The 25,271-nt window shown below is 32.7% G+C and overlaps 1 protein-coding gene and 1 pseudogene across 1 annotated transcript; both read left to right on the top strand.

Moving 5' to 3' along the window:
* The first annotated feature begins 5,692 nt into the window (after nt 1–5,692).
* LOC114371442 lies at nt 5,693–6,118 on the top strand. Its single transcript, XM_028328886.1, has one exon. It carries the CDS (start codon nt 5,693–5,695, stop codon nt 6,116–6,118), a length of 426 nt encoding a protein of 141 aa, XP_028184687.1.
* Nucleotides 6,119–7,255: 1,137 nt separating this feature from the next.
* On the top strand, nt 7,256–22,063 carry LOC114371440 (annotated as a pseudogene).
* Nucleotides 22,064–25,271: the final 3,208 nt, after the last annotated feature.

Raw genomic sequence — 25,271 nt, 5'->3', positions numbered from 1 at the left:
CTAGAACGATCACCACCAATCTGTGCTTCTTCCTTGTCTATCAGGTCAATATCTTTCCTTTCAACTTTTGTTTTGTAAATTACAGTGTAGTTTTCAAAAGCAAAGGTGAAACGAAAGATATTGAGCTGGTAGAGGAGGAACAGGCACGGATTGGTGCTGATCCTTCTAGTGGGACCTCCAATAAATCTGAGAATTATAAGGAGGAAGCATGGAAGAAAACACAGAAGCATAAACCAAAGAGGGTGGAGAGTGTCAACGCTGATGCAAAAGCCTTTGGTGATGACTGGAAAATTCTGATTGCTCTATGCATTGTGAAGCTGAAGCAGTAGAACATACGAACAAAAGAGATACAGGCCATCAAAATGTGGTATTGGACAATAAGACAGGAGATTCAACTATGCTGAAGATGGTAGATTCAGCTAAAGTTGTGATAAAACAAGACATGAAGGGAAGAAGGCATAAATATGGGTTTAACAACAATGAACGTGAGAAGGCACAGAAGAAAAGGGTGGTGGATGATGAAACTGCCGACAAACATCAGCTGGATGAAGTCCTATGAAGATCCTCCTCATTCTCAAAGAGGGGAACGAGCAACAATTTGAAGGTTGTATATTCAGGAACTAAAGAATTCAAAATAGCTATAATAAGAGGGATTTGTTTTTGGGATTTTCTGAGCACCAAGAGCGGGTACGCAAGAAGTTTGCACTTGAGAAGGGAAGGATATTTGCAGCAAATGAACAAGTTTCTTAACTATTTGTCCTTAAGATTTTACTGTTTCTTTTTGCTAATATGTAAATATAAATGGTATAAGGGTATTCTGTAAAAACATGGTCTATATTTACTTCTAAGATTGTTAGGGGTAAAAATGACCATGTCCCTATGGCATAGCCTTATATTATTTATATTTACATATAAGAAAAAAAAACAGTAAAATCTGAAGGACAAATAGTTAAGAAACTTGTTCATTAGCTGCAAATATCCTTCCCTTCTCAAGTGCAAGCTTCTTGCATAGCCGCTCTTGGTGCTCAGAAAATCCCAAAAACAAATCCCTCTTATTACTAGCTATTTTGAATTCTTTAGTTCCTGAATGTACAACCTTCAAATTGTTGCTCGTTCCCCTCTTTCTTTTTTGCAAAAAAGAAAATCAAATGCTGTGAAAACATGGATGAAGTCCTAAGAAAATCAATATCAAAGAAAACATGGATGAAATCACAATTAAAAAGCACAACTACCTATCTTTTAGAGTCCTTTGGTTAATTTGTCTTGTCTCCTTATGTGGTGGGGTTTTGTTTAATAATGTTATACTTTTGCCTTCCAAAAAAAACTTATCACTAATCCTCTTTTCATTAATCCAATTTTGTATGTTATTGTATAAAAGATCATGGGTTCTCCACCTGGCTCCACTACTCCTCCTCCTTCTCCTCCTCCTCCTCCTCCTCCTCCTCCTTCTCCTCCTTCTCCTCCTCGTCCTCCTCCTACTTTGGACGCATCGGCTTCGACGTCTGCCGTGAAGCGGACACGCAAAGCCTCACGCCTACGATCGTTGTCCACTAGACCACCTGGTGTTGAGAGACCAGTGGTGCATGTTGATCCTGCTACAGGGAAGGCCGACGGTCCCCACAAGAAGAAATTAAGAACATATTTGGGGATTGTGGCACGTGATAAGGTGGACATCACCTACGAGAACTGGAAGGAGGTCCCTACTGCTCAGAAGGACCTGATTTGGGAGGATATTCAGGTATTTCTCTTTTCTTATTTGATTGTGTGTAATTAATAGCCAAAAAATTTCATTATTGTAACAAATAAACTTTGTTTCATGTTGTCAGGCGGAATTTGATATCGGCCCTTGCAGCCGATCAGGACGGTGTCGAGGACACTGTCTGTGACAAATACGGCATCAGCAGGGAAAAGTGGGCCCAGTTTTGCCAGACTCGCAGAGACCCTTCTTGGGAGGTATGTTCCTTTTCCATTTAAGTTGTTTTTCATATTAAACATGATGTTGTTATACTTCATTCTACCCATTTCAAACATTATTGTTTAATTTTTCCAGGATGTGCGCATCAAGGCACAAGCCATCCAGAAGCAGAATACTGCCCCCCACGTTTTGTCTCGTGGGGGTTATGATTATTTGGAGCAGAAGCTCCTGGCTGAGAAGACCAAGAAGAAGATGCAGGAAGCTGCACAGTCTGGAAGCGTTGATGGCGTCATCGACCCTCCATCCCCGGTCAGACGCCACGTGAAGTGGAAGATGGCCCGCACGAAGAAGACAGGGGAGATGACGACTGAGGCCGCAAAGGAAATCGCTGAGAAGATTGTAAGTCATTTTCAACTAACCATTACAATTATGTTTGAATATTTTGAGAATGCCATGTACCACTGTGTGTTTTCTGTGCAGGATTCATTTGAGGAGCAGGCCAAACAGGGATCGTTCGTCCCCCATGGACGTCAGGATGTTCTGGCCGCTGCTATTGGACGTCCAGAGCACCCTGGACGTGTCCGTGCTGTTGGAGCCGGTGTCACCATCAAGCAATACTTTGGATCGGCTCCACGGACGTCCCGCAGCGCTTCCTCCCTGCCTCCTGATGAATTACAGCAGCTGACTCAGCAGATCAGGGACCAGCTAGAGGAGTCCATCACAGAGAAAGTGACGAGGCAGGTCATGGCATCCTTCAGCCAGCTTCAGTCACAGATGCAATCTCAAGGACCTCCTGAGCCTCTGGTTGGTCCTGGTCCCTCCGGTACTCGGGTGAACACAAAGGGGAGTTGTGTTGATCCCTCAGGAAACAATCCTGAGACGGGTGACTCTGATATTTATGGCACACGGTGGTCAATGTCTCAGCATATCAGTGCTACAGTTGTGGATTCTGTAAGTCTTTATATAAAAGGCTTTTATTTACCTAAGTTATGGCTTTCAATTCATAAATATTTGACTTTGACTTAACATAAACAGGCATCTCACTGAAACATGTATGCGAGCGGGGAATTCTGATATCTATGGATTCCTCGAGCCTCAGTCCATTCAGAGGTCTGGGCAATCGCAGTTTGAATATGAAAGTTACATAAAGAGTTGGATGCAGAGTTCACAACGCGATGTGTATCTTGGAGCCTACCTAAATGGGTAAGTCACAAAATAACAAAATTTAATTAATGTTTACTAATGTACTAACCCATTTTAGGTTCCACTGCAGCGGACATTGGCAGATGGTGGTCATCCTGCCCAAGGAACACTTAGTTGTCTGGTTTTGTTCATTGCATAACAGGCCAGACAACTACCTTAAGGGGATTATTAATAGGTTAGTGTTCTTTTCAATACATTTGCATTGTAATAACTCAACGTACAACACCAGCTTTTAATTGTTACTCATATGGAACAGTGCTATCAAGGGTCTTGATGATGCTCCACAGCCTAAATCAAAGGCTCCTGCTAGGTGGATTGTCGTCAAGGTACGTCATTTACATAAAACTTCCACTTATATATATTTCTTTATGTGTCTGTACACTAGTTGTTTAATTAATATCCAAATTTCATTATGTATTTAGTGTAATAGACAAAAAGGAACTACTGAGTGCGGCTACTATGTCATGCACTGGATGTCCACCATCATTTTAGGAAGTTTTAGAAATAATTGGGAAGCGGTAAGTTTATTTCAAACAAAATCGATTTATTTATAATTTGTATTACATTATTAACTTAATATGATTTATTAAATCATGCAGTATTTTAACGACCCTAGACCATTGGAGCCTGAGAGATTAAAAGCATTGTGGATCCAGTGGGCACAGTTTTATCTCCGAGTTAGAGATCAGGCCTAGGATTTAGGGACATTTTTTAACATTTTTGACATTTTCTATGTAACATGAACATTGAATTCATTTGTTGATTGTTCTTTATAATATATAAATCTGCTATTTGATGTTTATTATCATTAAAACTGCTTGAAAGCAGAATAATATGTTTCTTTGCTGTGAATTGGGCCTCCTGAAATTGCATTTGACAGGTACAATTTTGGGTTTACTGTAAAAACAGAAAGTATATATAAAAAAAATATTTGAAAACAACATCGGTTATTAACAAAAACCAATGTTAATATCATTACCAACATCGGTTATAATACAAAACCGATGTTAACGTTTGTGTATTAACATCGGCTTTTGGGGAATAACCGATGTCAGCATTTGTATTTTAACATCGGTTATCTGTAGATAACCGATGTCAACTAGTGTACATTAACATCGGATAATTATAAATAACCAATGTGAATATTTGAATATTAACATCGGTTATTTATAATTAACCGATGTTATACACAAAGAACTACACCAAATAAGTGTATGCATCATCAATGTTGACATCGGTTTTCTAGAAAAACCGATGTTAAGGGCATATATTAACATCGGTTTTTTGTCGAAAACCGATGTTAAACTAACATATTAACATCGGTTTTACTGGAAAACCGATGTCAACGTTCATCATGAGTACACTTTTTTTGCTGTTGTTCATTGTGTTTAACATCGGTTATTTAGAGAACCGATGTTGTCATATGTATGTTAACATCGGTTCTCCAAAACCGATGTTAACATTCATACATTCAACATCGTCACTTTCAACATCGGTTTTAAAACCGATGTAGAATGTTCTAAATAACCGATGTTGAAAGTGTATTTTCTAATAGTGTTGTTACAATATAACTACCGTGGTACTCCAGTCAAGGGAAATTCGATAAAGTAATTGTAGTAAAATTGTGCACATCTGATTAAGTGGAGTCTTTGTTTGTTATAGTGTGGGAAGCGTGTTAAGTACACACATCTCCCCCAACATTTTCACATCAAAGAACCAAAGTAACTAAAAGCAACAAATAATTGCTTCCTAGAATATATGTACTATTTTGCCTTTAAAATAAGACTTTGATCATGTATGGTTATTAGTATTAGAGTAAATTACTCTAACATGTCTTTAAAAAAAATTTTAACCACGAGTTTTTGTGAAATTATACATTTTTTTTACATTTATACTAATTTTCTTAATTATTTAAAAAACATTAGACCAACACTTCTTCTATATTACACTAATTCCTCAAATGTTGCTAAAAATGTTAAAAAAATATGAAAAGTTGGTGTAATTTCACAAAATTCCTAAGATGATTAGTGAATTTTACTCTACTCTTTGATTTATTTTTTTTCTAAAAAAAACAGTAGAGGATAACTAGAAGAGATTAAGTACTAAAAAATTACCGAAATACTTTCCAAATCTAGGCTGGTCCAGAACACTATCTGCTACAGCTTCTGCCTGATACTCATTTTGAATATTTGAAGTTTTGAACTGACCTTTCTAGTTTCTACACACAACTATTCAATCAATATAAAAGAGAATCAAACTTCAAAATGCTAACACATAGTTCACCTACAAGGCTACTCTATTGAATAAACTTCATAATAATTGATGAAAGTTTTTTTTTTTTGAACTAACACGGTACTTTCTGTACCTGGTCTTGGCTACTTCTGATTAAAAAGTGCAAAACCTATGTTGAAAGAACCAGCACAAAGACAAGGAAAAGCGTGAATTATAATAGAAGCAGAGGAAATAAGGGGGGACACAGAGAATGAGATTTTTGTGATTTTGTGGAAACTTAAGATACCACCTAAGGCAGCGGTATTTACATGGCGGCTTATCAAAGACCGCTTACCAACGAAGATGAATCTAAGAGGGAGACAAGTAGAGATAAGTGACCCAATGTGCCCGTTATGCAACAATTCGGAGGAGGTTGCAGCACACCTTTTCTTCAATTGCAGTAAGGTCTTCCCCTTGTGGTGGGAGTCACTCTCATGGGTTAATTCAGTGGGTGCTTTCTCGAAAGAACAGAAAGATCATTTCATGCAGCATAGCAGAAGGAATGCTACACAAACAAAAGATATAAGATGGAGCTATTGGTGGATAGCCCTCACAAGGACCATATGGAAACATAGAAATAAGGTGGTCTTTGATAACCAAACTTTTAATGCAAGCAAGCTGATGGATGAAGCACTTCTTCTAGTCTGGTCCTGGCTTAAAGCTATGGAGAAAGATTTCGATACACATTTTAATCAGTGGTCTTCCAATTTGACAGATGCCTTTGTGTAATTAGAAAGGGAGGGTACATGCTGAGACCTCTTCCAAGAGGTGCAGCATATATGTACTTAAGTTATGGGGTGTAGCTGGTCCATAATAGCTAAATGTTAATTTCATATTTTGAACCAGCTATGTGTTTAAACTATAATTGTACCTATAGTACCTCTGGTACTCTTTTATATATATAATATATATCTACTTTTGCTGAGCCAAAAAAATAGTGTGTGTTTTGTGCAACAGGAGCAGGAAAATTCCAAGGTGGTGCAGAAAGAGGTTTCTAAAGGAACAACATGAGGAAAAGACAAAATAGTTGTTATATATAAGCTGGAAGCAAGTCCTAGTTATTATCATCTAATGCTAACAGAAAAATAACTAATGTGGCACACAATTATGACGTGATATCATATGTTGCTAAGTTTGTCATGTAAAAATATTTGCTTACTCTGACGTGAGAGATTAAAAAAGGTCAAGTAGTTTAGTAAAAAGAATTGAATGGATCATACGCTTTGATCCTATATGTCACAAAGGGTCATTTTAGAAGACCACGAAAATAACATGTTATGCAACCCCATAAAATCGCATGTCAGCTATTTCCATTAGTAATTGTATGATATTGCGACAAAAGGACATAATAAAGATCATAGTAGAGGGCTCAAAAGAACAATTACATGCCATGAATAAAAAGGAAAAACGCATACATGTTTTTAGGCATTATACATGTTTGTCATTTGTGGAATTTGAAAAACATTTTTAAAACTATTATAATAAATATCAATTACTAGAAAAAATAAACAAACCTGCAAATAATTAAAGGAGTTATTCCCAATGTGATTCTTTGGTGCCTGATTCAGCCAGAAAAATAATAAAACTTTAGTCAATCAACCACATCGATGACAAAAATTTGCCTAATATGTACAAAATAATTTGTGCCAATCAACTTCATATTATAAAAAAAATAAATTGCATGGCATTTACTAAAGAAAGCAGTGAAGACAGAGTTCCAAGACTATTCAACCCCAGCTTAGATAATCTGTCGTAGACTACCCTAGTATGAATAGTTTTTTCCTAGAATTTTGGTTCCCAAATATCTCCAATTTCCACTTTTAATATATTCCTTGGTAAAATATTCAGCAACTGCTCCAAAATAGCATGGGACTAGTGGCTTTGGAAATGGAAATAGTGACTCCTAATAATCTGTTTTTGAAAAATCAGAAAGACCAAATAAAGAGAGAAAGGTTGTGGAAGAATGCAACTGACAGAACAAGTATGACTAAAAGGAAAATTATCAAATATCCTGCAGCTTGGCAAGAGAAGCAGAAGAGATTCAAAGAAGCTACAGAATACGACATAACTGTTCAATATCCTCTACAAAATCAAGAGTCCACTAAAAGAAACTGACAACAGCAACATTCAAACCCCCTATTTTATCCCCACCCATAACAAAAAAAAACTCCTCCCAAGTAAATTGAGCTCATAACTGAGAAATGCAAACATAAGCAAGAGGAAAATCATGAATAATCCATCATATACAATCCACTTTCTTGCTTTATTTATTTTGACAGAAAGAAAATATTCATTTTTATAAAAGCAAAAGACAGTTCTTCCAACAAAACCTATGGATCCTCAATGGCAATAACACTTGGTTGTCCTATGTTTAAAAACCCTGAGAAATGACAATGGGAAACGTTTAATAACCTATAGGGGATAAATTATACAGCATAACTGAAAATAACATTATTTCACAACCAACAATTTCATTTATTCATCCAGTACGCCTGTCTTGTAAAATTTTGCTTGTCATTCCAGTTAATGTCATGTTGTATATGAATATATAATTGGATTTTAAGTTTTTTTGTCTTAATCACATGTATCTTCCACTTGAGACAATCTTTAATTTCCAACTCAGATTACCATTATTGACAGTAAAACTCTCCCTTCAAGTATTTAAGACAACTATGTACTAGGATTCGAACAAAGTAATTGGATTTTAAGTTGAAGCAATATGTTTGACAATGTTTGCATTGTTGGATAAAATATTGAATTTTACTACTAACAAAACATAAATGATACATCACTTCAAAATTAGTTTTAACCAAGATTGATTTCAAAAAAACCATTTTATCCAAATCATTTTAAAACTTTTATTAATAAACATACAAACACGAGAAAGAATTTAATAACACTTTTCATATATCAAAGAAATTGGAATATTAGTGAAAATAACAGAGAGTAACAAGATGTTACTCCTACAGGACCTGATGCTTTTGGTCTTTCTGCATTATTTTTAGTAGTGGAAAGTGGAAACTATATGATCTTAAGGTATATCTGCCCTAAAGATCTCATAAGAATCCTTGTTAAGAAGGATCAAAGAACTGAAAGTGCTAATATCCTGCCAAGTTTAGTTGATTGCAGAGTTTTAAGAGTTGTTGTAATACTTTATTTTATATTGTTTTATCTTAATTTTAGGCACATGTAATTTTTGGTTTTAGATTTAAGATAACTATCTTAATCTTTCAAAAAAATTCCGATGACCCTAGTTATTGAACTTGTTTTGCTGTCTTTTTTGTTCTCTTTTATTTCTTACTTATCATGCAGCTGGTATATTACCTAGTTTCCTTGGTTCTTTTATTAGTCTTCTCAAGAGGAGGCTATAAAACAGAAGGATGTCTTGGCTACAGAAGTTTCCTCTCTTAGAGGAGAGTTGCTACAAGTAAGAGATGAGCGAGACCGGCAATTATCTCAAGTACAAACTTTAAGTTCTGAATTAGAGAAAGTTAAAGAATCTAGGAAACACTCCTCCACTAAATTGGATAGCTTGACCTTAAAAGCTAATGATCTGGAGGTTGGTTTGTATACCCTATTTATTTTAATTAAATATCACACCATTCTGTTATTGTGGAGTCATGAGAGGATGAGCTTCCTTTCTCCAGGAAAAATGTTCTTTGAAAGATAATCAGATAAAGGCATTGGAAGAGCAACTAGCAACTGCAGAGAAGAAACTGCAGGTAATCAAGAATTTTTTTAAAAGTTGTATACTACTAGGTATAGAACCATTTGATATATTTGTTAGATAAAGAATGTGAAATTTTACCTAATTGCTTAATTCTTTAGTTGGTCCTTGACATATACATTATGATGATTATTTATCTTATTCATAGATTTTGTTCCTTGTTAGGTGTCTAATATATCTGCATACGAGACAAGGACAGAGTACAAAGGACAACAAAAATTTGTGAATGAGTAACAAAGACACTTAGCAGATGCAGAATATAAACTTATAGAAGAGGAGAGGCTGAGGAAAAAATTACATAATACCATTTTGGTAATTCCCTGAACCAAAACGTTGATAATGATAATTGACACCTTAATAATCTTCATATTAACAGGAGTTAAAAGGGAACATTCGTGTACTCTGTCAAGTGAGGCCTTTATTAGCTGATGAAAGTTGTAGCACAGAAGGAAAGATTTTTAGTTATCCAACATCAATGGAAACTTCTGGACGAGCCATTGACCTAGCCCAGAATGGTATATCTGTTGTGATGATGTATTTTAAACAATTCTTATTTCATTTTCCTTGAATTAGATTGTGCTGTAAAAATATCAACTCATGTTGCTCTTGTTTTGTTCTTAGGCCAAAAACATTCTTTTACATTTGATAAAGTTTTTACACCAGAGGCATCACAAGAAGAAGTTTTTGTACAAATCTCACAGCTGGTACAAAGTGCTCTTGATGGTTACAAGGTAATTTCAAAGTTCTTCTGTCATCTCTAAAGCACTATTCATTTAAAATCGTATATACATATAGATCAACCATTTAATGCACTATTACTTGTCAACTTTGGAAAAGCAGAATTCTAAAACCCTTTATTTTCTATACTCACTTTCATGTTGTATTCTATTTTTGCCCTTCTTTGCCCTATGATTCTTTGGTTCTGACATATCAGTGTTGTGAGACACATGTCTATCTGTTAGATTTGGTGTTGGATGTTGCCTTTCTAGCATGAATGTTTGTAAATCAATATATATACTATATACATTGATGTCTAATAATATGGAGATGTTTTTTCTTTTCCAGGTTTGCATCTTTGCCTATGGTCAGATAGGGTCAGGGAAAACCTATACAATGATGGGAAGGCCTGGACATCTAGAGGAGAAGGGCTTGATACCTCGTTCATTAGAGCAAATATTTCAAACAAAGCAGTCTCAACAACCTCAAGGCTGGAAATATGAAATGTAGGTAACAGAGTATTTTTCTTCTTAATTTTTCACCATTGCAATGTGTATAAAATTTTAAATATGACACAGAATTGCTGATAAGGTTTTCCTTGCAAAATTTACAGGTGTCAATGTTGGAAATATACAATGAAACGATCCGTGATCTGATATCTACAACAACACGCATGGAAAATGGTACTCCTTGAAAACAATATACAATCAAACATGACGCAAATGGAAATACACAAGTTTCTGATCTCACAGTAGTGGATGTGCATAGTGCTAAAGAGGTTGCATTTCTTTTAAATCAACCTGCAAATAGCAGGTAACTAATTTCTAGTGTCTATTCTATTGTCTTGTAAGGTGTAACAAACTAATTTCTAGTGTTTATTCTATTGTCTTGTAAGGTGTAACAAACTATTGCATCTTTTAGCTATATATGAAGGTGATGCTATGCTGTCCTAATTAAGGAGATAATAAATTTTACACTCTTCACAATTTTTCAAGTTGGACACAGAGGCAAATCGCATGCACTAATATAAGATGTCGTTGCCCATTCTCTATGGCTTTCTTTCCCTATTCCAAATTTCCAATAATTATTTTGGTCTAGATTAAAGTTATCATTCACTAAGACAATCTTATTGGAATCTAATAAAATGAGTACAAAACCAAATTTCCAATAGCTAACAAGCCACAGTTAACAATGACAGAATCAACATCCAGAATTCTGGATCTATGTTGACACATCTATCATAAAAATACAATATCTATTTAAAATTAAAAATATATGAAGATTGGTTTTATTATTAGGAATTACATACCATAATTTTGATATTATGCAGGCGTTGAAGAACAAAATAACATTATTTCTATGAGTTGACAATTTGAACTAAACACAGGTATGAAATATGACAATACGAAAAAGTCTGAAGAGAGCCCATATAATAACAGCCTGGAACCAATAGAAACAGATGCAAAACTGTATTTCAGATTCAGAAGATACGCACCTTTTTGTACTTAGTTTCTATGAGTGACCTTTTCGTACTTAGTTCCAAATAGCAACCTGCAGTTGATAGATGTATACTATAGTAACTTGTTTCACACAATTTATTTTTTTCAAAGGATGGTTATAACAATACATTTTTCCCGAGCAGAGTTTCCCCATGATAAGTGTGAACAACACTAGTACAGTAACATGAACAATGAGTGGAAAGGGATTGCAGCATGTTCGGAAATCACTTTCTCAATATCAGCGTCTTAGAGCATGTTTGGAAATCAAGTGGGATACCAATTGGGAAAGAGGGTTTTTAGTTTATGTAAAGGTACAACCACAAACAATTCAAATACTAACAATTAAACACAAATGGGCATGATTTTCACTTATTTTGCTTCAAATCCTTTTTGCATATTGAACGATGACATTGTCAGGGCAAGTGAACAACTCGATAATCACATATTCAAGCACTACCAAAGAACAACTCAAAAACCCTTAATATTATAACATATTGAACCATTACCAAAACAGAACTCAAAAACTTCGACATCCTTACCTTTAGGAACACTCAAAAGGTGGCAACGCCACTCAAAAAGGCACGACTTCGGCTACACGGCGGTGGTGGGAGCAGCAGGTCCACTTCGGCTTCAAGTACTTCACGACGGGAAACAAAACGTCAGGGTGGTAGCGGGACGGAGTTCACGGCGGGATGAAGTAGTTAAGGCAATAGCGGGGGCGCTAGGTTTTTGGAGGGTACGAGAGAGGGTGTTTACCGCGAGACTATATAAACTACAAAATTTACGACGGTGTTTAATGACACCGACTTTGTATGTGACTATTTCTAGGACGGTGTACCTGCAAGCACCGTCTTTGATGACCTCCATCAAAACTACAACGGCGGGGTTATAGACAAATGTCGTTGTACAACAAACGCGCCACATAAAAAACTTATATAATTACGTAAATGCCACCGTGTTGACAACTACGACGGGTTCTTCAACACCGACGTAGAATGTGCGTCGTCAAATCATATTTTTCTAGTAGTGTTGGTTCCTTTATTTTTTCATTGACACTTTTCCCTTCTTTTAAATGGGTGTCATTTTGAAGTGGCAAACTTTGCTTTATCTACTTGTGTGCAGGAGTTATTTTAATAACATAGATGCATGTCTTAGCCCCATTTGCAGAACTATTTGGATAGGGATTCAAACATTAAGAAGAAAGAAATAATCTTTAAAGGATCTACAAAATTAATAACGGAGAACTCTCTACTCTGCCCTTGTACAGTTTAGTTGGTGCTATATTTTTGTTTTCATGATTTTTTTTTCTATGTAGTTCTAGACTTCTAGTGATATCTTTTGCCATTATTTTTATTTTACAATTCTTTTTCTTTATGTTTTTTTCTTTTTGTCAAATGCATGACCATCAGTATCTACCCATTGGATATGTTATTTGTAGTGGTGTAGCTCTTCTCATTCATCAGTATCTACCCAATGAACATTGGCTCAACTTCTTTATGAGTCTACAATGCTACCTGGAATTCAGCCTAACTGGCCTGCTAGACTATCACAATGATAAATAAAAAGTTCAATCACAAATAGGTTTTGAGAGCAGCATGTGCATGCACACTTGTGCATGATAAAAAGTAATTTGATAAAGTAAACAACAAAATGATATACACTTAAATGTCTCCTTTTTTCACGGGGTAATAGAAAGTTAACCTGTATTGTCAGCAGTCTAATCAAATGAAACCAATTAGCACTCATTTTTTATGCACTTCATACAACAAGAAGGCACTTGTCAGATCAAACCACAATCATATGCCATGTACTCATGCTTTTCCAAGATTAACATTTTGATTTATAAATGATCAATGTTTACATAATATCAGAACTTTCCAAAGCTCAATTTCAAAGCCATCCATAACTTTCTCTATTTCTCTTACATACACACTCTCTCTCTCTAACAATTCGTTAGTGCAATTATCTGTTCTTAAATTCATTAGAAGAGATTTTCTATTGACATCATCGAATAGGCACACATCAAATTGACATTTCATCAAGCAATAATGGACAACAAAGGTGATTTCAGATTCAAGCATTAAATCCTAATTCCTACAAGTTCATGTGATTTATACACAAGAATGAGAGTCAAATAGAAAAGAGGAACAAAAAACTGATATAACAAATCAGAAATAATGAGCGTCGTAATTTTGCTTCGCAAGCCATGACCATCTTATGTGCGTGCTTTATTACACAATCATGATTACCTAAACGGAAAAGGAAAAAATTATCAAATCACAATGAAATAAAAAATAACTGAGATCGTGGCAAAGAAAACCCAAATTTCAAACTCGAAATCCAAAATCAAAAAAACGCAAGCCATGCAAACGAAATCCAGCAAGCAAAACAACTAACTGTCAAGTAATTATCCAAAAATCGATGATTTTTTTTTTGAAAACTACAATATCAAGAGACAAACATTAAATGAGATATGGGACCCAATAAATAAGCTATTTAGAAAAAGTAAAAGTGAAACACATATTTAAGAAAGTTAGATTTGAAGAAATGTATTAGTATAATAAAATCTATGGTATGAGCCAATTTTTTTATTTAATTAAAAATGTAAATATGTATATTTTAAAAACATTTTGAAAAACAAAAGTCAAATGTATAAATAAGAATGTTAGATTTGAAAAAATTATTATTAGTATAACAAAATGTATGGTATGACACAATTTTTTATTTACTTAAATTTAAAGAAATTTAGCTTTAAATCATTTTGAAAAAGAAAAATTCAAACATATATAAAATAAATTACATTTAAAAATTATGATGATAACATTTAATTATGTTAGTATAATACATTGAATAACATTGGAGCTAATTTAATCCATCTTTTTCTTCTTTTTCTACATTATACTTGATAATTTCTTTTAATTCTTATAGGTACGTAGTGAATTTATTGTGATAGATTTTAAAAATTAATCAAATGTTACGGTGGTAACACTACAAGAAAAGGGGCTTATATCGACAATCATAACAAATTGGCTTAAAAATCTTAATTGGACATATATTTTAGAAGTTTTAAGCTGTTTTTAAACTTTTAAATATTTTTCTCTTGCTCTTGTGACCATTGGCCATCGCAAGTAGAAAACAATAAATCGAGACCGATGGTAATGCCACCATGAGCACCGCCATGGACAAGGAATGAAATAGGTTGATATCCTCTACGTAAATTGGTGACAGAAACATTAACAAGGTACAAAAAAATTCCATCAACTTTCTCCTCTAAACCTTGTCCTGATTTTTTTATTTCTCTTCACTTGCTAAAGAATGCAAACACAAGTTACTGTGTTGATTTGATAAAAAAAATATTGAATTGAGAACTAATCTTTTGCTATCAACTTAATTAGTAGAAACATTTAAATTGCTTAAACTAAGAGCAACATGACAAATTTTTTTTGTTTTGAGCTTTTATTGTTGATAGCTAACAATATTTATTTATGGTTGCAATGTATTTTCATGCTAGATCATTAAATATGTTTCAGAATGCAGAATAATTTATTCTTCTTAAGAATTGTGATTTTTAAATCACAATTGGATCTAGATTGGTCTCGATTTAGGCACAAATTACGATATATTTCGAATCAACAAAAATGTTGTTGTTTGGACGTTTTTTCTCTGTACATAATATTAATTTATGTATATCAAATTTTTAATATTTCTATTCTTTATTATTATTGTATTTTTCTAATTATCATGTGATGTCTTGGATTTCATTTGTTAGGTTTTTTATCATTCTAATCACATTGATAATGATGTTGATTCAACTATGTTATTTTTTTCTGACCTTTCTCTTAAACAATAGTCAAGATGTACATGTGATTGATAACACCAATTCAATATATACCCTATATTGTATATAAGATTATATTTATTAGACAATATTTGCCTTCATGAAATACTTGATGTTAAATATAAAGTATCCAAAACTACAAATAAAAATAAAAATCCTAACAAAATCGTTGATGTTTTTCTCTCAATCCCTCTTCATCTCCAAAACCACCTTCTCTTTCAACCCTTCTTCATCCCTAACTTCTCATTTTTCCTTGTCAAGATCATTAAAATACCCTTTGCACACTTTTCCATTAAAGCCCTTTGTTTGTTTTATTGTTTGATCCGAAAAACAAAACACTACCTTCTGTAGTTCCTGGGGCTATTGTCCATCGCAAGTTAAAAACAATAAATCATGACTGATGATAATGCCACCTCTAGCACCACCATGGACAAGGTATGAAAAAGGTTGAGATCCTCTACTTGATTTGATGATAGGGGTGTTAGCAAGATACAAAAACTATGTCATCATCTTTCTCCTCTAAACCATAACTTGAATTTTTTTTTATTTCTCTTCTTTTTGCAAAGGAACACAAGCATGAGTTACTGTGTTGATTTGATAAAATAAATATTGAATTGGGAACTAATCTTCTACTATCAGCTTACCAAAATCATTGAAATTTCTTAAATTAAGAGAAAGTTAACGGATTCTTTTGTTTTTAGCTTTTATTGTTGATAGCTAACATTTTTTATCGATGATACCCTTGTATTTTTGGGCTAGATCATTGACAATATTTCACCATGCAGAATAATTTCTTGTTTTACAGCATTGTGATTTTTCAATCACATTTGGATTTAGATAGGTTCTGATTTAGACACAAATTATGATATTTTCTTAATCAACTAAAAGGTTGTTGTTTGTACATCTTTTTGTCTGTATATGATATTAATTTATGTATATCTAATTTTTAATATTTCTATTCTTTATTGTTATTGTATGTTTTTAATTATCATGTGATGTCTTTGATTTCATTTTTTAGGTTGTTTTTATCATTCTAATCACATGGGTAATGATGTTGATTCAACTATGTAATTTTTTTCTGACCTTTCTCATAAACAATAGTTAAGATGTACTTGTGATTGATACACACCAATTCAATATATACCCTATATTGTATGTAAGATTGTATTTATTAGACAATATTTGTCTTCATGTTAATTTAACTATGTGATTTTTCTCCTGACATTGTGAAACGATAGTCAAGGGAACCTATGATTGATACGGTTGAATTCAATATATATCCTTTATATATTGTGTATAAGATTGTTTGCATTAGAGACTATTTGTCTTCATGAAATACTTGAGTGGTAGATGTACTCCCCATCACAATGGTAGCTTATGAATGAGATCCGTTAAGATTGATAGCTATATTCAATTTATAACTATAATTATTTTACATACTCTTTTATTTACTTATTTAATGTGAAATTTGTTAGAATTTAATTATATGAATTGAATAGTATAAAATATCATTTACTAAATCATTAAATTGTATACATTAATTGTATTTTTGTATTAAATTAAATAATACATTAATGAAGGAAAAGTCCCTAGAGCAAAACGTATCTTTTGGAAATCAACCACTCCTCTCATATTACAAATGTGGGTATGAGGGCGATTACGTGTATTGCTTATAATGCGAGTATGAGGATGTTTACTATTATACTTTTCCTACCCTACCTATTGTCATCCCTATTGATGACCCATTTATGTGTTGTTGCTCATGATGATGATTTCTTTATACTAGTAATGAACATAATTTAGATTTGTAATAAAATACTCATATAGTGTTAAATGATTTTTTTAGAATAGTTTATAATGTCATTAATATAATACTTGTCTTGGTTATTATTTTATCAAAATTTTAGAAACATTAGTAAATATGTTATTCTGAAAAAGTAAAAGTCAAACAAATATTTAAGAAATTAGATTTGATGAAAGGTATTACTATAATAAAATCTATGGTATAAAGCCAATTTGTTGTTTGATTAAAATTTTAAATAAATTATTTTATAAAATATTATGAAGAATAAATTTCAAATATACATATATATATATATATATATGAAAAAATTATTTGAAAAATGTATTAGTATGATAAAATGTATGGTATGACACAATTTTGTTATATAATTAAGTTTTTAAGAAAATTAGTTTTAAAATATCAACCATATATAAAAGAAACTTACATTTAGAAATTAAGAGTATAATATTTAATACTGGTAATAAAATATATTGAATACTATCGTAGCTAATTTAATCTCTCTTTCCCTTTTTTGTACATCATTCTTGATAATTTCATTTAGTGCTTATATGAACGTAGTGAGTCTATTCAGAGAGATTTTAAAAAATAATCAAATGTTTTGGTGGTAATAAAACAAAAGGGGGCTTGAATCTTTTAAATGATTTTCTTTTTCTTTTTTGACACATGTCCCAACATTAATGTGAAATTAATTAAAATTAATTTTATGAATTTATTAATTAAAATATATCATTAAATTTTATACATTAATTGTGTTTTGTATTAAATTAAATAATACATTAATGGTGGAAAAGTCCTTAGAGCAAAATGTATCTGATTGAAATAAACCATTATAGTCATATATATTTATGTTGAAGGTTACAAGTGTCTGTCGGTGGAGAATCACGCTTTCTAACTTTTTGCTAAAGGTTCTATCTCAACACTTAAGCAAGGTAGGACGGTCAAGAGGTGAATCTAGATAAAATTTTGAAATTATGTTTTCCTTGATTCAAATTCTCAGATTTTCTTTTTTGCTTGTTGACCATATCTATATCTGTCCAAGTAATCTATTTTTGATTTTGTAATTCTTGGTTGGATTTGATAAAGGGTTTTCAAGAGCATCAATCTGAAAATGAGTGAGAATGAGAATACCCAAAACTTGGACATTGGAGGTGAGTTAGTCCTTAGCCTCTAATATATAATTATGATGTTTAACTAGCATATTTTAAATATGGTTCTTAGATATAATATGTTGATTTACTTAATTATTTTATGTCATCTTTCCTCTCTTGATATGATTCTTATGCATAATGGAAATCATGAATATGTATATGTTCAAGAAAAAGTGTTCCATATATTTTTTGGCAAGAGGATGTGAAGGAAGAGTAGAAAAATTAAATTTACGATACAAAGAATAGCATAAATTTTGAAATTACATGATTAAAGATGTTGGAATGTCTAGGGAACACTTAAAAACTTCGTACCCCATTGCCCAGAGGCTCTTCGCTATGCGAAGGTATGGGGGAGGGATATTGTACGCAGCCTTACCCTTGCATATGCAAAGAGGCTGTTTCTGGATTCGAACCCATGACCAACAAGTCACCAAGGCACAACTTTACCGCTGCACTAGGGCTCGCCCTCGTCTAGGGAACACTTAATAAAGTGAAAAAAATATTCAACCATTCATTTTAAAATGAGTAAATCTACCTGTTACAATAATGCTATGCACAATGGGATACTAGTTAGGCTAAAGGGAAAAACAAAGGTAGGAAATGTTTTGCTTACTCATTTCTTTGTGAAAATATGAAACATGGTAGCATGAAAAGTTCATGTAAAAATGTTTTGACATTAGAATTCAAATAAAAAAAATATTTGTTGATTTGAATTCTACTGTCATTGGAGCAAGTGATGCAATTCACAAGAGAATCCTTAATCTAGGTGAATGCTCAAACACTAACATGGATATTGATTCGTATAGAGAAACAATCTTTGGTAGGTAATTGATTGATTTTGATGGACAAACAATGCCCCCTAATGATACCTCTAAAAGGTATTGTGGGTTCCATAGAAATCTAGCTGAATTCACTATAAAAGAACTAGGGAATCCCTACATGTTATCCAAATCTTAATCCAAACATTCTCACATATTCCATAGAGCTATTCATGACACTGTTTTTCTTTGTTGCTGTCAAATGTCACCTTTTCTTTCAAGGTACCTTTTTTGTGCGACTCCTATTACGATTCATACTTTCTCTCTCTTCATCTTACATGTCTTATGACTAAAGATGGATAAACCTCCTACAAAGTATACAACCAGAATTTTCCATATATTTTTTTTAATGTCTTTCCATTTCTACGAAATGTTACAAAGAATTTTGGCCATTCTTGCTTTGCACAAAGTATGCTCTCTTTTAGAAGAAGTTGGGTTGGAGATTAGATTTGGTCTTGGTTATCATCTATAACTTAACTGGTCATGATTTTAATATTGCTTCTCCTATGGATCTTATCCTGGTTGTTGGCAAATTAGTTGTTCGCCCGCAAGCTAAAGATGTTGTTCTTGCTAGTTTTATCTATGTGGTTTGGGCGATCTTAAGTTGCCACAATCAAGCCTGCTTTCATAATCTTTTTGTCTCATAGCAGCAAGCAATGATCCTTATGTTTGCTCATATTTTGCTTGTGGGCCGGTTATCTTACTTCAAGCTGTATGAGATCCTCTTTGAGTGAGTTTCAGGTCATCAAAGCTTTTAACATCAATATTCATGCACCCAAGGCTGGTAAAATCATTTCATGGTTCCCTTCGCTATGGTAGGTTATTTCATGATTACTCTGGTGCTTTCTTAGGAGGATATGTTTTATATGTGGGTATCTTTCTTTCTTTACAACTGAACTAGAGGGAGTTTTTTAGTAAAATTTGCAATTTTATCTTTATTTTTTTTAGTCAAATTCTATCGTTTAAACGACCATGAAAATACCCTTTGCACATTGTTCCATTTAAGTCCTCTACTTATTATATTTTGTGATCTGAAAAACAAGACCATACCTTCTCCTACTCTTGTGACTATTGGCCATAGTAATTTAAAAACAATAAATCGGGACTGACGACAATGCTACCTTGAGCACCGTCATGTACAAGGTATGAAATAGGTTGATATCTTCTAACTGAATTGGTGACAGGGGTATTAGCAAGGTACAAAATATTTTCCATCATCTTTCTCCTCTAAACCCTAACCTGATTTTTTTTATTTCAATTCACTTGTAAAGGAACACAAACACGAGTTACTGTGTTGATTTGATTAAAAGAAAATACTGAAATGGGAACTAATCTTTTGCTATCAACTTACCATAAGCATTTAAACTACTTAATTAAATTAAGATCAAGCTAATGATTTTTTTTTTGTTTCAAGCTTTCATTGTTGACAACTAACATTGTTAATTGATGACCGTGATGCATGTTTGTGCCAGATCATTGACAATGTTTCATAATGCAGAATAATTTATTCTTTTGCAGCATTGTGAGTTTTCAATCACACTTGGATTTGGATAGGTTTCGATTAAGGCAAAAATTATGATATTTGCTTGATCAACTAAAATGTTCTTTGTACATATTTTTCTGTGTATATAATATTAATTTATGTATACCTAATTTTTAATATTTCTATTATTTATTGTTATTGTATTTTTCTAATTATCATGTGATGTCTTGGGTTTTATTTGTTAGGTTTTTTTATCATTCTAATCACATTGGTGATGATGTTAATTTAACTGTGATTCTATTTTTCTGACCTTGCTATGAAATGATATTAAAGATGTACTTGTGATTGATACAATCCAATTCAATATATACCCTATATTGTGTATAATATTGTTTGTATGAGACAGTATTTGTTTTCATGAAATACTTGAGTGGTGGATGTACACCCATCACAGTTGAAGATTATGAATGAGAACCATTTATATCAATAGCTATATTCAATCTCTAATTATAACTATTTTACATACTTTTTTATTTACTTATTTTACATAAAAAGTGATTAATGCGAAATTAATAAGAATTTAATTATATGAATTTAATAATACAAAATATATCATTTAATAAATCATTAAAAGAAAACTACATTTGAAAAACTAATTACAATAATTAATACTATTAATATAATATATTTAATACCATTAGAGCTAATTTAATCTCTTTTTTTCCTTTTTTCTACATCATACTTGATAACTACTTTTAGTGCTTATATGTGCATAGCGAATCTATTGTGAGAGATTTTCAAAATTAATCAAATGTTTTTGTAGTGGCACTACAAAAAAGTGGTCCTTTACTTGCAATCACAACCATCTGCCTTAAAAATCTTAATATGAAATATATATTTCAACAGTTCTATACTGTTTGAACATTTTAAATGTTTTTCTTTTTCTTTTTTGACACTTGTCCCAGCATGTCACTTATGATTCTTATTGTGGTGGCATGTTTTTTGTTTATCGTGTCACCTTCATAAATATTAAATATAAAGTATTTGAACAACGAATAAAAATAAAACCCAAAATAAATCCTTGAAAACCGATGTTAATGTATGATAAGTTAACATCGGTTTCTTCTAGAAAACTGATGTTAACATTAACATCATTTTGTTAACATCGGTTTTATTTATTTATTGAAAACCGATGTTGGACTTACATTTAAAAATATATCAGACGCGAGCCCTATTTGCTCGCGCTTTCTTCTTCTCCATCTAAGCTCTCTTCTTCTCTATCTAACCTTCTTCTTCTCCACCTAGGTACATTTCATGACTCTTTCTACTCTGTAGCATGTTCTATTGAATACCTAGGTCTGTTTGGGGAACTTGTGCTCACTGTAGGTCCTTTGTTTGTTTCTACTGCAAGGATTTGGTTTGTGGAACTGGTGTTCACTTTGCAGTTTGTTTGGGGTGTTCACTCGTGCTCATAGGGTCTCATTTTGATTGAGGTAAGTCGTGCTCACTTTGTAGACCTTTGAATGCTTAATGTCTATTGTAATGTGTATAGCACCATGGCGGCCACTTCTCACTTTGAGTGCGATGTTCCAATACTTGTGACCACTGCAGTTTTGGCAAAGTTTCCAAAAGTAGAATAATGGGTAGCATAGTGTAGTGTAGTGTTGTTCATTTTGATTGAGGTAGCGTAGTGTTTCAATAGTTGTGATCACTGTACTTGGTCTCATTTTGATTGAGGTAGCATAGTGTTTTTCATTGGGGCAGGGCATGAGGAGATTGAATAATGGGTACGTAGTGTTATCACAAAACCCCTAAATACTTCCCTAGATCAGAAGTGAGCACAAAACCTGATAAATGACTAAGATGTCTTGCTACATGATGGTTGAAGTTATGTCTTGTTAAAGTAAACAATGCTTCTACTTATATTTTATGTATGTGTAGACTAATTTGTAGTTAACGTTGAATATTTAAATTTCATTATGTATTTAGTGTAATAGACAAAAAGGAAGCACTGAGTGTGGATATTACATGATGCACTGGATGTCAATTATAATCGTAGGAAGTTTCAAGAATAATTGGGAAACGATAATTATTTATTTCAAACAAATTTGATTTTGTTATGATTGGTATTATATTATTAACTTATGTTTTATCTGAAAGCTAGAAATGAAACTTAGGATGTTAGGCAAATTTGTAATTTTAGTTTACTTAGTTTACTAGTTTGCTTTAAATTTTTTACAATCCATGTCTCCTTTTAACATTGAACATTTTTTATTCATAGTTATTAATAAATTTGTCATGGAGTTTTTCTACTAAAAACTGTTTCAAAATATAATTCAAATTATATATGTTATGCTGTGTGGTATGATTTAAAATTTGCAAATTAATTTTTGGATTTATTGAAAAAATAGACAATATATTAAAAAAAATTCCTAATAACAACATTGGTTTTTTAAAAACCCGATGTTAAAACGTTAACTGATGTTAAATAACCGATGTTAACAATAATACTTTCAACGTTGGTACTTTCAACATTGGTTAGTAACCGATGTTAAAAGCTTACTTTCTAGTAGTGATTACAGAAAGTTAGCTTACATTGTTTACTGTACATTTTTACAAAACAACTTACACACAATCTAAATCAACATCTTGAGGAATATGAAGACTTTGGAGGGAGTGGATGACATCTACTATGTCGACCTCATCAACAAAGTTCTTTTGGAATACTAAGTCTTCCATGTCTTCAAAGGAATGGATGATGACTCCTAGCAGTCCATTATCAACAAGGGCAGCTTGATCACTAGATAACAACACTTCAGTGTTGTAAACCTGAAGGTAATGAAGGTTGACATCAAGAGGAACATACTTATTCCTCTAGTGAACTAGGATGACATTCAGCAAAAGAGGCAGAAGAAACTTGCCAAGGCTATTGCTAATAAAGACAAGGCTTTGGAAACTTTTGGCCTTGCTATAAAGGTTAAAAGGATCCTTAGGGAGCAGAAGGGAAAGGTCCAAACCAAAAAGTCTGCCCATCAACAAAAGGAGGAGGAAAAAATTGTTATAGAGGAGCAATGGATGAAGAAGAAACATGAAGTGCCAAGACCCTCTCTTCCAGTGTAGACTCAGAATTCTACTAAGGTTTGGGTCACAAAGATTTTGAATGAACATTAAGGATTTCAATCTCTCTACATTCTACAGCCACTTGAATACAAATGCATGAGATTAGGGAGAGACAACATGGATAGATGGAGCCTACACAAGCTTTCACAAGAACCAAGATTTACTCTTTCAAGTTTTTTTGTATTTGATAAGTCTAGGATCTCAAATTAAGTATTGGAAGCAATAAAGATCAATTGCCATTCAACATGGAAGGTTTTGTAACAGAAAAAAATACATCAGAATACTAAAAAATCATTAAATTCTTACTCGTTACTTTTTTTGAAAAGAGAAACCTAAGCATACAAAAAGCACATCATCCTAGCCACTAGGTGTGGCTTTTGTGAATGAGCTACCGGCTACCAGTTAGAACTCTCTGTCGTACTTTAGACACCAAAATAAAAAAGTATTATGTATAGCCCCTTTATATTAAACAAAAGTACCACACCACAACTAAGGTTAGTGTCTGGTCTTAGTTGATAATTGTAAAGAAACACACTATTAAATTGTCAAGGGTGGGAAACATTCATATTAAACAAAAATAATCAATCCACAATAAGTCTATAACCAAATTTGTATTCCTATAAAGAGGAAAAAATCAGAAGAAGAAATAGACAAGTGTTCTGCTTTTTTATTCTTTAATTTGAACATAAAAAGAAAAGCAAATGTGTGCATATTTGACTTGGTTGCGTCTTGATTGAAGTGGTATCTTTTTTAATCTTTAATTAAGATCAAGAAAGGTTGTTATCTCTTTATATTGTAGTGCTACTCTAGAGTTGCTAGCTTTGGAAAGTCTGACAAAGAAATTAAGAAGTAAAAGACATGCAGAAGTTTGCTACACATAGTCCCAATCAGCATAAGCATGCATCGATGATACTATATTATATAAAAAAAGGAAGATATGCTAAACCAACCTGGATGTAATCAAGTACATCAACTGTTCCAACCTATGATCCTCCTTCTTGTTGAAATGATTATCCACTAATAAAGTTTTTCCTAAAATAAGAACACCTTAAAACATCCGTGTTAAACTCAATGTTGTTAATTTGATGCAGTAATCAAAATAGTTGACAGTGGTCTTCCCGTAATATTAGCTCAACGATTTCGATTCACTGCTCTAAATTTAAAAATTTAGAAGCAGGGGCTTACAACATTGATAATTTGGTATGAATGGATTTAAAGGAATAACTTCACTCATGACTAAGGCCTATCAAAAAAGTTCAGCACAAGTTCAAAATTAACAGCACAAAAGTAGAATTGTAGTTACGATATACCTCTTAAAGTATTATCTACTCCTTTCTCCTGTTTGAAGCAATATTTTCATTGAAACTAATGGCTCCTTGACAAATCTTTTATTAATCATGCATGGAACCTAAATTATAAAGGTTGGACATGAATCATCTCTAGACCCTAGGCGGCAACAAGGAGAGAGAAAGACACGTGACCTACACTCCATGCCTTTCTTTTTCCTTGTCGTTACACCGTGCAAATGGAGATTAGGGTGCTCAGTTAGTTTATTTTAGAGAAAGTATCTTTTTCTTTTACTAGTTTTCTGATATTTGTATATATAATTTTATGATATATCTACACAAAATGAGAAAAGACTTTGTAAATTCTAAATTAGTAAAACCCAAAAATGAATAAAAAAAAGACTAAAACTACACTACTAGAAAAAGTTGATTTAACATCGGC

Source organism: Glycine soja, chromosome 10 (assembly GCF_004193775.1).
Source record: "Glycine soja cultivar W05 chromosome 10, ASM419377v2, whole genome shotgun sequence".
In the NCBI taxonomy this organism is placed as follows: Eukaryota; Viridiplantae; Streptophyta; class Magnoliopsida; order Fabales; family Fabaceae; genus Glycine; species Glycine soja.
The sequence above is the reverse complement of the archived record's forward strand: the minus strand, read 5'-3'. Positions and strand labels throughout refer to the sequence as shown.